Source organism: Kogia breviceps, chromosome 18 (genome assembly GCF_026419965.1).
Source record: "Kogia breviceps isolate mKogBre1 chromosome 18, mKogBre1 haplotype 1, whole genome shotgun sequence".
Taxonomy (NCBI): Eukaryota; Metazoa; Chordata; class Mammalia; order Artiodactyla; family Physeteridae; genus Kogia; species Kogia breviceps.
The window spans coordinates 9242640-9258217 of NC_081327.1; the positions used below are offsets into that span (position 1 = coordinate 9242640).

General features: G+C 57.1%; 2 protein-coding genes across 5 annotated transcripts in view; both read right to left on the reverse strand.

Moving 5' to 3' along the window:
- Positions 1 to 341: 341 nt before the first annotated feature.
- On the reverse strand, positions 342 to 11751 carry TOMM40 (translocase of outer mitochondrial membrane 40). Of its 3 annotated transcripts, none has more exons than XM_067020390.1 (10): positions 11684 to 11751; positions 11248 to 11527; positions 10442 to 10509; positions 9867 to 9959; positions 8889 to 8990; positions 8156 to 8261; positions 2715 to 2837; positions 2524 to 2600; positions 2300 to 2402; positions 342 to 1014 (listed from the first exon to the last, which is right to left on the reverse strand). In XM_067020390.1, exons 2-10 carry the CDS (start codon positions 11519 to 11521, stop codon positions 875 to 877), a joined length of 1086 nt encoding a protein of 361 aa, XP_066876491.1. In that variant the 5' UTR covers positions 11522 to 11527; positions 11684 to 11751; the 3' UTR covers positions 342 to 874. The 3 variants fall into 3 exon arrangements, with proteins under 3 accessions (XP_066876491.1, XP_058900548.1, XP_066876492.1); XM_059044565.2 differs by having other exon boundaries at positions 11611 to 11704; XM_067020391.1 differs by lacking the exons at positions 2715 to 2837; positions 11684 to 11751 and having other exon boundaries at positions 779 to 1014; positions 11248 to 11604.
- A 1585-nt stretch (positions 11752 to 13336) lies between these two features.
- The window catches only part of NECTIN2 (nectin cell adhesion molecule 2), a 28034-nt gene continuing 25792 nt past the window's right edge, over positions 13337 to 15578 (reverse strand). For both annotated transcript variants that reach the window (XM_059044551.2, XM_067020410.1), the window contains 3 exons: positions 15334 to 15397; positions 15102 to 15188; positions 13337 to 14440 (listed from right to left, as the gene is read on the reverse strand). In XM_059044551.2, coding sequence (XP_058900534.2) covers positions 14177 to 14440; positions 15102 to 15188; positions 15334 to 15397 — 415 coding nt within the window. In that variant the 3' untranslated portion in view covers positions 13337 to 14176. The remainder of the gene's footprint in view (positions 14441 to 15101; positions 15189 to 15333; positions 15398 to 15578) is intronic.

Here is a 15578-nt window from a genome sequence, read left to right on the forward strand (position 1 = left end):
GAGTCCCAGCTCGCCGCCCCCACCCCTGCACCCAGAGACAGCCTCTCACCCCTGTTACTTCAGTTCACAGGGACAAAGTCCTCTGCAGCCATGCTGGCCAGGCCAAGCTGAGTGACCACAAGACCATGCCCTCCTGGGGAGGGAAGGCCTGTGGTGCCCCTGTAGGGAAGGTCACAGGGAGGCTGTGTGATCCTTGGCCAGGCCCTTCCCCTCTCTGGTCTGGGCTCTGGCCAGGGACTCGGCTTGATCCCCTTGCCCCCTGCCAGTCACTGTGGGAGGTCAGACCAAACGGAACAGGCCAAATGGACCACAGACACGTGGAGGAAAACAAACGCCTCCCATTTCTTTTTTTTTCCATGTATATTTTTTGTAGGTTTTTTGGTTTTTTTCTGTAAAATGTCCCAGTTCATCCATAACTTATAAACATGATTTATACCGAAGGGTGGGTGGGAAAGCGGGCAGGGGTGGAGTGACTGGGGACGGGGAAGCCCCTCTTCTGGCTGCCCCCTTGGGGCTGGGCCCAGGGCCCTCTGGGGCATGGGGACACCCCAACACCTCCCTGAGGTTGTCTGGCCACCTCTGCCCCTGCTGCTCAGAATCCCGTGCGCCCCTAGATTCCAGAATCCCTTCCTGGACCCCAGGCCCACCGGGTACGCCGCCCCTGGTACTCCGAATCCTGCCACGCCTGTGGTGGGTTCCAGGATCCCCCCACCAGCTGCGGGGGTGACGGGTCCCCTCAGTTCCGCTGCCCCCCTGACCCCCGAGGAGGAGGGAAGGGAGGGGGAGGGGGGCTCAGGTGTCCCCTCCGTGGCAAGGGGAGGGGGAGGCGGGTTCTGAAGGAGAAAGGGCGTGGAAGGCAGGGGCCAGGAGGGGCTCAGCCAATGGTGAGGCCAAAGCCGCACTGGAACTTGTTCTTTCGGTGATTCAGGAAGGCCCCGAGGGCCAGCGTCAGGGGTAGGGGTGGGAGCTTCTTCTCCAGAGTGGCGCCCACGATCCAGTTGCTGTCCACGGAACCTACGGGTGAACAGCTGTGCTAAGAGCCTCGCGCTGGCTTCTCGCCCCATCCCTGCCTGCTGCCCTCCGGGCCGCCTCAGATACCACAGGCCAGACCACTGACCGTGCTGTTCCCGCCCCAAAAAACCTCTTCATGCCCTCCAAGTACTTCAGCTCTGAGCTCAGTGACCCCTCCCCTCCGGGAAGACCCCCGCCACCCCACGGGCCCCATCATCCCAGTCCTGTCTATACCAGGTCACGGCTCTCTGGGGATGGGTCTGTCCCTCCCACTGTGAGCGCCGGGGCTTGGGGGGGGGGGGGGGACGTGGGAGGAGGAGCCCGGTCACTGCTGTGTCCCCCGCATGCTCGGCACAGGCCGGGCACAGAGCAGGTGCTGAGCATCTGCTGAATGAAAGACTGAAATCTCTAACTGTACTCGATACTCTGTAATGGCCTATATGGGAAAATAGTCTAAAAAAAAAAAGTGGAGATATGTATACATATGGCTGATTGACTTTGCTGTACAGCAGAAACACGCCATTGTAAATCAACTATACTCCAATAAAAGTATTTTTTTAAAAAAGTAAGGAAGACTGAAATCTCCTCCAGGGCCTGTGCCCCAGGACCTGACAGGTGTGCAAGTACCTGGTGCGGTCCCCACAGGGTGCAGCCTGAGAACTCACTGAACAGGAGCAGAGAAGCTAAAGCGCTGCTGCCCAAACCCAGCCTCTGACCCCGGCTGCCTGCAGAGCAAGGGCTCGGGAGGTGGGCAGGGAAGGCAGGCTTCAGAAGCAAAAAAAACAAAACAAAACAAAAAAAACCCCAACAACAATAAAAACCCCCAAACCCAGTCCCTGGCCCTCTTGGCTGCTTTCGGAAGCCCTGACCCAGGCCCACTGAAGCGGCCTTTCCAGGGCGCTCTCCACACACCCCAAACCTGAGAGCCACTGAGGCCCAAGAAGAAACTTAAGACTAGAGTCGGTCGGCCTCGGGGAAGGTTCCGGATCTGGCTGTGACTGGGCAGCCTCCCTGACGTGAGACCGTGGGGTCGGCCGGCTGTGCTCCAAGTTGCCTTCCACTCATGAGAAAAAGAAAAGTGAGGGCCGCGTGCACAGACCGGGAGAGGGCCACTCGGCGGGGTGGCAGGTGCAAAGCTCAGGGCCCAGGCGCCCACCCACCCTCTCAGCTAGCGTTCCCGGGCAATCCGGGGGCCTGGCACGCTGCCCTCTACCGACTCCCCTGGCCGGAATACCCACTCAGAGGCACCTCCTGCCCGCTTCCCACGCAGGGAAATGGAGGCCTGTACCTTTGAAGAGGAGGTTGGCCTTGGGCAGATCCAGCTGGTACCCGAAGGAGACACTCGTGTCCTGCATCCTTGTGCTGGCCTCGAACTCCACACCCACCTGCAGCTGGAGGGGCCAGGGCGACACACACGGTTCAGCCTCCCAGGCTGAACTCTCAGGCATGCAAGCCCCGGGCACCCCACACCCGGCCCGTGTGCCTGCACGGCCAGCCCCTGGACCAGCTCACCTGGTCGCTGGCTTTGTGGTAGTATGTTGCATGCATGCCTGCCTGACCCAATGTGACTGTCGCCAACCAGTTGTTCACTGTAAGAGAGCAGGGTAGGGGGCGGGGCGGGTTACCACGGGGGCTTGGCATCTGGGAACCCAGGTTTTCCCCCACCTCCCCCAGACCCAGGAGTCCAGGGCCCCCAGGCTCACATGTGTATTTCCCAGCTAGTGACATAACAGTGCCCTCCTCCCCAGGCCGCCGGTGGTAGACCAGCTCTCCGCCCAGGGCCAGACACGGGGTGATGCTCTGGAGGTAGTGGGCCACGAGGATTCCTGCAGGTGAGATGGGAAGATATTACTTCTGGGCTCGGTGGTTAGTTTCTGCCCAGCTGGACTCCCGCTCCCTCAGGCCTCCCACTCGGGCTCTTTTTTAAAAATTAATTAATTAACTAATTTACTTATTTTTGGCTGCATTGGGTCTTTGTTGCTGCACGCAGGTTTTCTCTAGTTGCAGCAAGCAGGGGCTACTCTTCATTGCAGTGCCTGGGCTTCCATGCACAGGCTCTAGAGCTCAGGAAGCCCTGCGGGCTCTAGAGCACAGTCTCAGTAGTTGTGGCGCACGGGCTTAGTTGCTCCGTGGCATGTGGGATCTTCCCGAACCAGGGATCGAACCCGTGGCCCCTGCATTGGCAGGTGGATTCTTAACCACGGTGCCAGCGGGGAAGCCCCAACTCAGGCTCCTTGCTCAAGCAGTTTGCAGGGCTCTGAGGTCAGCCTCCCAGGCCCCCTGGGACCTCATCTACCCTGCATTGATTTGTCTCAATTTACAGAGGAAGCCACAGAGGCTGAGGGGGTAAGTCACTTCCGCGTGGTCACAAGATGCATCCGGGGCAGAATCCAGGCCTCCCCAAGCCCTGAGCCCAGGCTCTGAGACACTATGCCGCCATGAGCAACAGGGAGGATAGGGCTGGTAGGAGCACACCTCGGGGGGCCAGACAGCCTGGGTTCAAACCCCAGCCTCACCACTTGCTGGGAGAGTAACTGCGGGCCACGGGCCTCGTTTTGCTGTGAACGGGACACCCTGTGAGGCTGTGAGGAGGAGAGGGCTGGGTGCAGGTGCGGTGCACAGGGCGTGCCTCGCACACAGCCAACGCCCGGCGATCAGGAGGACAGGCTCTGCTACCTCTGTCCCCCGGCAGGAGGGATGGCTCTGCCTGAGGCCACCTGAGTGTTTGTTAACCCCTGACTCCACCACTGGCCTGAATCCCTTGAGCCCAAGGACTCATTCGTGTCTGTCTTGGAAAGCCCAGGAGAGGAGACGCCACAGATGGGATCTCTGTGGAGAGGAAAAGCCAGGGAGGAAGAGAGAGTGAGTGGGGGAGGCAGATGGAGTGGTGACAGAGAAAAAGAAAAGAAGAGACGCCTCTGTAGAGACAGGGAAACAATCAGAAACAGACAGATGGGGACTTCCCTGGTGGTCCAGCGCTTAAGAATCCACCTTCCAATGCAGAGGATCCCAGTTCGATCCTTGGTCAGGGAACCAACATCCCACATGCTGTGGGGCAACTAAGCCCACGCAACACGAGCCGCAACGAAAGACCCCGTGCGCCGCCGCTAAGACCCAAAGCAGCCAAGTAAATAAATAAATATTCAAAAAGAAAGAAAAGAAAAGAAAAGAAATGGAGAGGGGTGGAGGAACTGAAGATTCCCACCCTGATGAGACAGAGCCGGTGAGGACAGGTGACATAAGCTTAGAGACGGACCCCCAGCCAGAATGAGGGAGACCAGAGCAGAAGGGAAGGTAGGGACAGGGAAAGCCCAGAGCCGGGGGTGGGGGTGGGACGAAGCCTCGGGGACAGGAGCACGAGGTGTGAACAGGAGACGGGAAGACGCTTCCCACGCAGAGATCAGAGGCACAGACTGGGGGCTTGAGGAAGCAGGGCAAGACGGGATGACGGGATCCGGCTGCTCGTATCTTCAGGCACACCTGGGTGAGGGTTGCCACCAGCGGGGCTGAGCGAGGCTGAGGGCTGCTGGCCAGGGCTCTGGAGGTGCCTTGGGGGAGGCTGCGGTCAGGGCGGGCTGGAGCTGGCTTCTCCCCGTGAGTAGGAGACACAGATCCACCTCCTGGCCCCTACCCCTCAAGCCGGCCGTTAAGCCATTACCAGCACACCTCTGGCCAGGAGCAGCCGCTCCTCCAGCAGAAGGGGAACCTCGGGTCCACAGAGGAAAAAGCGACCATCCAGAGGTCACACAGGGACTTCAACTCAAGAGTCTCTGGCCATGATTGGGACTGAGGGCCTCGAGGGCCCTGCACTTCTCCCCCACCCCCCATCTCCTGGGCCTGCCCCGCCCTCTGCTCCCCAAGCCCCGCCCTTCTCCCTGGTCTCTCGCCCGTCTCACACTCTCCAAGCAACTCGGCATGCAGCAGAGGGGTCTTGTTCAAGCACACACCTGGCCCTGCTCCCCCTTCCCCGCTCCAGAACCCGCTATGGCTCCCCAGCACCAAGGAGACCCCAGCTCCTCAGGGCACAGGTGCAAAGGCCCCACGTCGCTCGTCCCCAGCTTCGCAACAGGCTTCCGCTGAGAGCTTCACGGCTCACTGCCCAGTGCTCATCTCCACACAGGCCTTTTTCTTGAACACCCCAGCCCTTCCTGCATCTCTTTCCTTCAGCTGCTCTGTTTTTTCCTCCCACTTGTGTCCACACCCAGCTCCCCCGGGAGCTCCCCAAGGCAGGGGCTTTGTGAAAGCCAGTGGCTCTCAACCAGGGGCCATTCTGCCAATGTCTGGAGTGGCCATGAAGAACCTGTCGAGTTCATAAACCCCGTGAGAAGGAAAGAAAGTGAGTCAGAGGTCTGTGAGCAAAGAAGAGGCCTTGGGTAAGGGGCAGAATGCAGACCTGGGAAAGGAGCGTGGTTTCCCGAAACCTGCAGGGCTGGGGCCACATCTGGGTCCCTGGGGAAAGTCACCTCGGGCAGGAAAGGCAGGCCCCTCGGGCAGATGCTGGCCGGGGGGAGGCAAGCACCGAAGGGAAGGTGGCTCTTGGCCTCGGCCCCAAAGAAAGGCTTCCCGCACTGCCCACACCGCGCTCCTTGGGGCTTCGTCCAGCAGAGCCCTTTTCGGGGAGCGGTGCCCTCCTCTTCACCTGCCTGCCCAAGGTGGGCACATGCTAGGTGCTCAGAATGCAGCAGAGGCAGAGGGGCCAAGGCCACGGGAGGGGACCACGTAAGCCCAGTGGCTCCTCAGTTAGGCCTAGGCCGTGATTCAAACTCCAGCTGCTCTGCTTCCTGGGGGACTGATTTCACCCTGGGCCTTTCCTCATCTGTGAGAGCCCTGATCCCCCTGTCCATGTGGGGCGGCATGGAGAGCCAACCCAGAGCGGACCCTAACTAGGCGCGTCTGGCCCCGCACTTGGGGCTGACAGCTTCTCCCACTGACTCCTTCAGCAAGGTGAGCTCCCTGCAATCGTGCCCATGAGACGGATGAGGAAATTGAGGCTCAGAGGGGGTGGAGCGCCCAGCAGTCAGTGGTCAGTTACTCATGTGCTCAGCACTGACCTGGGACCAGAAGTTTTGATCAGTCCCTGAAGGGAGGAAGGGACACCTGTGGGAACTAAGAGACGGGAGTGTCACTGGTGGCCTTGGGCTCCAGGGAGGAGGGACCTAGAGGCCAGTGTGGAGGCACACGAAAGGCCGTTGCTGGTGAGTGTTTGAGGGGGCAGGGGGCCCCTGTGCCCTAGAGAGGAGCATGGACTCTGGAAACAGCCTCACTGTGTCTCCTTGGGAAGTTACTTGCCCTCTCTGGGCCTCAATCAGACAAGGATGACGGCAGCGCTACCCCACAAGGCTGTTGAGAGGATTCCACGAACCGTCTGCTCGCTGCTCCATCCCTAGTGCCTCGAGGGACTGAATGAACGACCGGGTGCACGCAGTATGCTTAGAACCTGACGAAAGGCAGGAGGTGAAAGACACTTCGCTCAGTATTTTCTGAGCGCCTACTCTGTTCCGGAAGCACCTACAGTTCCAGGTGCTGGGCATACAGATATCCTGGCTTCCCACCTTCACATACCTTTGCTCAGCACTCACTGCGCAAGAGCCTGCTGTTCCCGACAGAGCAGACACAAGAATCCGGAATCACCACCTCCCGCCCTTTTAGTTGTTCAAGACAAGAAAACGGCTGACCTCTCATCTCTGACCTCCCTCTTATCTCCCACACCCAACCCAGCAGCAAATCCCATCGCTCCACCTTCAAAGTACCTCCAGATCCCCAACCACTTCTCACCCCTTCTGCTGCCACCAGGCTGGAACCCCTCGTACGCTGTTCTCCACATGTCAGCACAAGTGGTCCTGTTAGAAGCTAAGTCAGATCCTGTCCCTCTCCAGTGGGCCCAGACTCAATCCGAGTAAAGGCCAAAGTTCTACAAAGCCTTAAGTGATTTGGCCCTGTTATCCTCTGACTTCTTCTACCACTTGCCCTCCTTCCTCATTCATTATAGCCCCAACCCTCCTTGATGTTCCAGTGAAGGGTCCTACCTCAGGGCCTTTGCACTTGCTGTTCCTTCCGGCTGAAAAGCTCTTTTCCCATATATTTGCTTGGCACCTTCCCTCACATCCTTCAGTCTTCATTTTCAATTATCACCTATGTAACGAGGCCTTCTCTCAAGACGCTGCCCACCCCTCCCGAGGCTGTAATTTTTCCACACAGCTCCATCACCCATCTGCTTTCCTTATGTCACTAGAATGGAAGCTCCCAGGGGACAGACCTAATTTTCCTTTGTTCACCACCGTATCCTCTGGAGGCGGAAGACAGAGTGCGTGATCGATAAACTCACTAAACGAATATAGACAAATCAAAAGCAGACACTCAGGGCCTCCCTGGTTGCGCAGTGGTTGAGAGTCCGCCTGCCAATGCAGGGGACACGGATTCGTGCCCCGGTCCGGGAAGATCCCACATATCGAGGAGCGGCTGGGCCCGTGAGCCATGGCCCCTGAGCCTGCGCGTCTGGAGCCTGTGCTCCGCAAGGAGAGAGGCCACAACAGTGAGAGGCCTGCATACCTTGCAAAGAAAAAAAAAAAAAAGAAAAGCAGACACTCAGAGACAAAAATAAAAAAGAGGGAAGCAAACTGAAGAGATCAGAAGTACAGACATTAGTCAGCTGGTCCCTGACCCCAGCCAACCTAAACAGCAATGTTCCTCCTCCACCTCCATCTCAGACTTAGTTGCCTCCCCTCAGCTGCACATGGACTCTGCCTGCCTTGGGATCTGCTCTGTGCCCTCGAGCAACCCCAGAGCCCGGTGAGTAGTAACAAGAACAGCTCATTTCCTTGGGACCATCACATGCCCGACCCCGTCCGGAGCTCTCCACACATGACCCGCTCAACTGCCCTGTGAGGCAACCCCATTTTACAGATGAGGAAACTGGAGCCCACAAGGGTGAGGGACGCTCCCACAATCGCAGTTAGGCCAGTGGCAGAGCTGGGACTTGAACCTGCTTTCTCCCCCACAATGCTACGGGCTTGACGTTCTGTGTTCTGAAGTCACACCTGCCCACACCTGCCCGTGACCGTAGAAGAGGGCCAGCGAAAGAAATGGATTTGCTGGCAAAGCTGGGACTGGGCTTTGACCCCCCTCCAAGCCCTGTGCCTCTTACCTGAACCCACCAGGACGTCTGGGTTCCCCAGGGTGACAGCCGCTGTGAAGTCTGAACCCCGGTACTCCCCGTCCACCTGCCAGTTCACAAACTTTGCCTGCTGGGTCTGTTGGGGGGAGGGGCAAGGGTGAGGGTGAAGCCCAGGAGGACCCCATGGGGCCCTCCCAGGTACTAAAAGCCTTTTAGTCCCCATACCCAACCCCCTTTTCTAGTTTGTAGGGAAAAGGCTTCAGCTTCCTAGACCTTCCCCTAGGGCAAATCCAAACCTTTTCTAATCAGGGAAGTGAGGGAAAGCAGAAACAAAGGAAAAGCAGTCACAGAATAGTCAAACAATACTCCCATGATAAGGCAGAATCCTAGCTCTTTCTCAAGGACATAAAAGGCCTCCCACCAGGTGGAGGATGGTAACTTCAGGCTGAGTAAAAGATTCCTGGCCTTCCACCCTGTCCCCTCACCATCAACCAACCAGAACAAAGTCACACGTCCTGCAGCCCTCGCCCCAAATTTGTCTTTAAAAACTCTTCCGTGAAAACTATGGGGGAGTTTGGGTCTTCAGACCACAAGCCACCTGTATCCCTTGCTTGGTCCTTACAATAGACCTTTCTCTGCTCCAAACTCTGATGCTTTGGTCTGTTTGGCCTCACTGTGCGTTGGGTTCTTGGATTCAATTCAATTCAAGGGCAGCCTGGTGCTCTGGGTGGCTAGGGGAGCAGCCGACTCGACCCCCACTCACCTGGATGGCCATCTTGGACCTGAGGCCGGGGCCCAGCTGGTGAATGACCTGAGCATTGAGGCTGCCACTATTGTCCATGTCACCCACCAGCACGGGGAAGGCCTGTGGGGCAGAGGACAGGGTTAGAGGTTAGAGGTCTAGCATCATAGCAGTATATGCGTGATGGGCCTTAGTGAGAAGCCTCGGATTAGAAAGCCTCAGAATGAGGTTCTCTCCTCCAGGAAGCCCTCCAAGACCACCTTGGCTGAGTTAGGCTCCCCTCTGGGCTCACACAACCTTTGGGTTCCCCCATTTCAGTCCTACTCTCCCTGGACTGTTACTCTCTGGGGACAGGCTGTTCCCTTTCTCCAGTAGGCTGTGAGCCCCATGGCTGTTTCAGTCACTACTATGTCCCCAGCACCACCCAGCACAGGGCTGGGCACAGAATGGGGGTTACAATGAAGGTTTGTTGAATAAATGAATTTAATGCATGGAATTCATTAATATAATCAAAGACCGAATTTAGTCCCGCAACTGTGTCCTGCCCAAGCCTCCTTCCGGGTCTCCAGTTTTGCCTTCACTCCCTTAACCTAGCCTTGGCAGACTGCCTGAGAAATGCTATCTATCTCCAAAGCATTCATCTGACAGCGTCTTTCCCTCACTTAAATCTTTCTGTGGCTCTCCTGCGCCCCCTAGCGAAAGTTCAAATGCCTAGCTTGGCTTTCAAAACCCTGCAAGATCTACAGCTCAGCCCTGCCCACTCTGGGTCATCACTGTCTGGTGACCTTGGTGTCCCCAGACTCAACCAGCACAGGGCTGGGCAGAGACGCGGGCATCAGGATGAAGGAATGACCCAGGTTCCAATGCACCTTGGAGAGACAGTCTCCACCTCCCGACACTCTCAGCAGTCCTGGCCTCCCATTGACAAGGGCTTCCTTCTTCGCCTGACTGGCTACATTGTTAGAAGATACAGTAAATGAATGGCAAAAGGAACCTCACCTCTGTTGGACTCAGCTGCTTTGTCCCCACGTACGTGACCCCGAAGTGGTAGTTGGACTCTCCGACTGTGCTGAGGGCTACTGTGTGGTTCACCTGGGAGAAGAGGGAGGGCTGTGGTGACGAGTCTGTGGGCCACCCCCTAAGGAACCCAGCCGAGCCCACTCCCAGGACAGCTCCTCTCCTGCCTGGGATGGGAGATACTTGCCAATCTGGCTTCCCCATCAGGGCATTTCTAGTCTGGGCAGGGGATGAAGACTGGGAGGTGTGGCCTGACTGGATTAGAGACTCAGAGAAGGGATGTGCTGGGGCTGGGGCTGGGGCTGGGGCTGGGGCTACACACCTGGTACTTCATTCTGCCTGGATGCTGGCTGAGGGGGGATGGTGTATCTCTGGATTCTGGGTCCCTAAACCCTACCACTGGCCGCCATTGTGTGATCAGCCCGACACTGTGTCTCTGAGTCTTTCCAAGTACCAAGGAGCCCAGACCTTTAAGGAGGAGTAAAAGGGTTGTACGTGCAGATGCACAGGGATGGCTGGGATGACCTCTGGAGGATAATGGGACCAGGAAGGCTCACCTGGAAATGATTACTCAACCCTTTGTTGACTGTGAGCTTGACACCTTCCATCTGAATAGGAAACAGCTCTAAAGGAGAGAGAAGTGCTGTCACACTCCAACACACACACACACTCTCACACACACACACACACACACACATACACACACACACGCCCATTTCTCATCCCTTCCTTCCATACTGTCCCCGCTCTCCCTTTTCCAGGGATCCCAACCAGTAAATAGCCTAGTGGATGGGCCCAGGACCAAGTCCTTTGTCTGCATCCAAATTCCAGGGCCAGAACCTACTACGTGTGTGACCTTAGGCAAGTCACCTTATCTATGTCAAATTTATCATCTGTAAGGTGAAGATGCTCGCCACGTAGAAATACTGCAAGGATTTAATAAGTTAACACATGCTGAATGCCAGGACGGTGCTCAATAAGCTGCTGCCACCACTTTTGCTATCACAATTACTCCAAGCCAGGATCCAGAAGCTTTGGGTTCCACCTCCACTGGAGCTTTGCTGACACTGTGACCTTGGGCCTCAGCTTCCCTCCCAATCACAGAGGCTGGCTTAGCTGATTCCTGGGGCTCCTGAGGTCCCTGAGGCCTTCTCTACTGCTCTGGCATTCTATCCTGAGGTTCCACCATTTGATCCCATCGTTCTAAGCCCCAAGTTCAATGTGCCATTCGATCCCAACGTCAACTCCTAACGCTCTGTTAAATGAATCCAACGGTCCGTGCCAATTTCCAAGGTCCTCAGTGTGCTCCTCCTTCCCCCGATATCCGGGCCATCACAAGCCCGCCGGGCCCCTAGCCCCTCACCCTTGCACTTCCGGTGGCACTCCTCGAACGTGCCCGGGTTGGGCAGGCAGCCGCAGGCCCTATCATCCCCGGTCCCTCCAGCGCTGGCGGCCGCAGTCCCCGGGGTCCGTTCGGAACCTCGACCTGTGGCAGCTCCAGCACCCAGGCCGCCCCCGATCGGCGGCAGCGTGAAGCCCGGAGGAGAGGGCGGAGGCGGTGGCAGTCCCACGAGGGGAGGCGCAGGCGGCGGCGGCGGCCCTGCGGGCGGCGAGCTAGCGGCCAACACGTTCCCCATCGTCGCCTGCAAAGGGAAAGGTCAGAGGGCAGAGGTCAAGGCCCGCAGGCTCCAGGCCCAGTCACCAGCGAACACCCCTCTGCTCGGACCCCGTTTTCACGCGCGGCAGCGCCTCCTCCCGGTGTGCTCCGCTGCCACCCCGTGCGCCACGCGCAACCGAACCTGCTGCCGCCGCCGCCGCCACCGTCGCCCCGCCCCGCCTAGTCCATTGGTTTACCGGGCCCTGGGGTCCGCCCACCAGCTACAGGGTCTGGCCTTACTATTGGAGTCATGGATGAAAGTCCCACCCACCTCTTTGGAACGTCCTTTTCTGTTGGTTCCCACTCGCAGACAGGTCAAAGCGCACCTCCCCCCCTTCCCATTGGCTTGGGGAGCCCACACCGATTGGCTCTAGATGCCGCGGGTTCCGGTGCTCGCCCGCCATTGGTCTGTGCTGAGCACTTTGCAACGCCCCTTGGCGTATCGCCTCTGCCCCATTCCAGAAGGCGCCCCACTTTCGACTCCGCCCTTCAGCGAAGTTGCCATGATAATTGGTCGGCCTTTGCCCTTGAAGCATTCTGATTGGCTCCAGCATGTACAGGGGTCGGCTCTGGTGACGTAATCAACGTTGTGTGTTCATTGGCTAATGTGCCAGGGTCAAGGGACACGGGTAAAGGTGGGTTGCGCGGCAGAGGCTGCTAGGCAGCAAGGTCAGGCCTCGCGTCCCACCAGGCACCGCGGCAAAGGGGCGGCCCCTAGTCCGGAGTCGCACACCGAAAGCCGGAAGTGCTACCCCTTCCCACAGTGCCATGGGAGAATTCTAACCCGTTATGTGAACGCTGTCCTGCTTCTTGTTACCCACAATGCCCCCTAGCTACTTAACGGGACGGTTGCCGTAGACCCACCCCTTTCGTTACCCATCATGCCTTCTGGATCTCTCCCCCCAACGCTTGCCCCACTCACTGCGTCTTCCATCTTTGGCCCATTCATTCCTGTCCCATTACCCAGCATGCCTTCTGCTTCATTCATTTCAGCTTGGTTGCCTGTACTACCTTTAGCCCATTTATGCCCGTTCATTTCCCTAATTCTTTTAGCTAATTCTTTTTTTTTTTTTTTTTTGCGGTACGCGGGCCTCTCACCGTTGCGGCCTCTCCTGTTGCGGAGCACAGGCTCCGGACACACAGGCCCAGCGGCCATGGCTCACGGGCCCAGCCCCTCCGCGGCATGTGGGATCCTCCCGGACCGGGGCACGAACCCGCATCCCCTGCATCGGCAGGCGGACCCCCAACCACTGCGCCATCAGGGAAGCTCCTTTTTAGCTAATTCTTAATTGATCATAAGGTTTTGGGTCTATTGCCCATCATGCCCGTGGCCCCTATTTCTCCATTATTCAGCCCTCTGCCCCTGGATCATTCTTTCACGCCCTGAGCTCCTATTACAACATTATTCATAATTTTGCCTTTGGCCTATTCTTATTGCCATTTATTCATTACACCCGAGCGCCTCGTACTTAATTACTGCTATTTCTACTTTGTTCCGTTTATTTCGGTCCATTACCCATTAGACTGCTGTTGCAGATTCTTTGTCGTTAATCGCAATGCCCTGGACTCCTCCCCACTCCTTCCATTACCCATCACTATGTTTTTGGCTGTGCATTTTTGCTCATTATCCCCTCAATTATCTTTTTCGCATCTTTGGCCCCTTTCTTAATGTCTGTAACCCATCTTGACTTATAGTCTACTGATTCCCTCAAGCCCTGGACCCCCCTATTCATTACCCATTATGTTCCACGCCCATCCCCTTCACAGCCCACAGTAAACACGAGTTGAGACCTGGTCAAAGTACAAACTCATTTCGTAGGAAATGCTGTATTACAAAACAATATCACATCCCCTACGCCTGACCCAGGTGATCCACGCCCCACCCCCCACCCAGGCGGGTGGGTCCAACCCCACTGGGCAGGGGTAAGAGGACTCAGTAGTCTTCAAAGTAACAGCAAATCCTCCGAAGGCTGGGGTCAGCAAGACCCACTCTGCATGAAGCTCACCCCATGTAGCCCTGAGCTGGGGCATAATCCTCTGTACACAGGAATTGGGGTAATGGGAGCTCAGGGAAGGGTCTGTACCCTGAGACTCCTGCCTGCAGGAGGGAGGAGATGGGGAAGTTCTGCTTTGGGCTGGGGAAACCCCCTCCCTCCCACCACTGGGGGACAGGGTGGGGACTGGGCGAGTGGGGCTCTGCCACCTGGAGGGCTCAGGTCTGAGCAACAGGATGCCCCCAACACCCACCCAAGCAGAGCTGTTAGAGGAGTGACTGCCTGAGGTCCAGTCAGAGGTCTGGGGTCTTCTTTGGGATTTGGGGGGAGTCTGGAGATGGTGGGACATGAGAGGTATAAGGTCACAGTCTGAGGACCCCTTGGGTAAGAGGTTGTGCAGAAACCTACCTTCTCCAGCCCCTCCTAAGATAAGGTTATCAGTTTTCCATTGTCATGGCCCATTTCTCTGAGTCAGAGATCATGCATTAGAGGTCACAGTGGAGCCACCAAGATAGAAGTCACAGATGAGATGCATGTGTGTTAACTGACAGTGGCCAAGCGAGAGATCAGGGGGCCCTAGATCTCTGGCAGAAAGTTGAGGGATCAAAAAATAAGAGGTGAGAGGCCAGGGCCATGGCGGCTTACACATACATGGCCCGGGACATGACAAAGCCTTTGCCCTGGTAGGACTCAGAGGGGCTGGAGTAGGACAGGGAATCGTAGATGGGGTTGATCTTGTCCAGATAGGCTTCCTCCTCCTCCTCGTCCTCTAGATCCAGGGAAACCCTCTCCAGAGCAAGCGGCCCTGGAGGCACCAGCATGGGGGACCCCAGGTTCGTGGCCCCCAGGAGCAGAGGCCCTGACCGTTCTTCCAAGGTGGGAAGCTCATGGTATCGAGGCACTTCCTGGGGATGGGGAGGGAATGAATCCAAGGTCACCTCTTGAACATGACACAGAATCCCACTCTGCTCCTTGACCCTCAAATCCTGACCACCATCTCCCCATGCCAACCAGACCTGACCTCACCCTATGTCACCCCTTGTCACCTGGGTTGATATTGAACTGGGACAATCATACAGCTGGTCCCTAACTCAAAGCCCAGAGCATGGACTCTACCCTGTTAATCCTGAGCCTCTCCTTTTCTTTGGATCACTGACTCCAAGTCTTTCCCCATGAGCCTTTGACTTCCATCTTGACCTAAGCTTAAGCTCTAAATGCCCCTTGAAAACTGACTGGTCTCAAACTCAACATCCAACCTCTGATCTCCAGGAGGCCACTGAGGGGAGTGACTGTCTGTCTTGTCCCAGCTCCAGGTACAGTGTCTGGCAAATGGAGATACTCAACCAGTCTTCTTTGATGGAATGACTTTAAACTCTCACCCCATGTCCTTGGACTTTTACAACCATGACCTCCCCCACTGAATCCTAAATGTATCTCAGAGCTTGAAGGTCTGACCAGAGGTACAGCTCTGAACTTGAGTTGTAACCTTTAGTCCTTGACGACTTATGTAAGGAGGCCCTTAAACTCAGATCCCAAACCCACGCTTGTCCTCTCCCGAGCTCCTACCTGCTCAGCGCACGAGACAGTAGCATCACAGTAGGGGGTCTTGAGTGGGCTGTGCTCCGAGGCCCCCAGGGTGAAGAGCTGGGAGGGCTGCGATGCGAGAGAGAGGGACAGGTCAGGACCACCCCCCCTCCCAGACAGCGTCTCCCCACCAGTCCCCCCTCCCAGCCCTGGCCTCAGTGGCAAAAGTGGTGTGGGGATGTGAGGGCAGCCTGGGCTCCAGGGAAGTACTCACCATCTCCGGCTCCTCCAGCTTTGCCTTTGGAGTCGGCGGCTTGTATGAGGGAGGCCCCTCTAGGCTGTGGGGTAGGAGGTAGGTCAGGTGAAGGCTAAGCCCTGAGAAGCCCTCTACCCCAGGGCCACTGCACAGTTCTTTCCTCTGTCTGATCTCTCTTTTCATCACCCACCTCCCCTTTCCCAGCTGACTCCTACTCATCCCATGAATTTCTCTTCTTCCAGGAAGCCCTCCTGACTCCCTAG

Excerpts from the sequence above, each read along its gene's own strand:
- TOMM40 (XM_067020390.1), bottom strand. The coding sequence starts at position 11,521 with ATGGGGAACGTGTTGGCCGCTAGCTCGCCGCCCGCAGGGCCGCCGCCG. Across the intron at positions 8,991-9,866 it reads AGCAGCTGAGTCCAACAGAG|GCCTTCCCCGTGCTGGTGGG; the intron begins GTGAGGTTCCTT and ends TCTGCCCCACAG. Across the intron at positions 1,015-2,299 it reads GGCCAACCTCCTCTTCAAAG|GTTCCGTGGACAGCAACTGG; the intron begins GTACAGGCCTCC and ends GTTCACCCGTAG.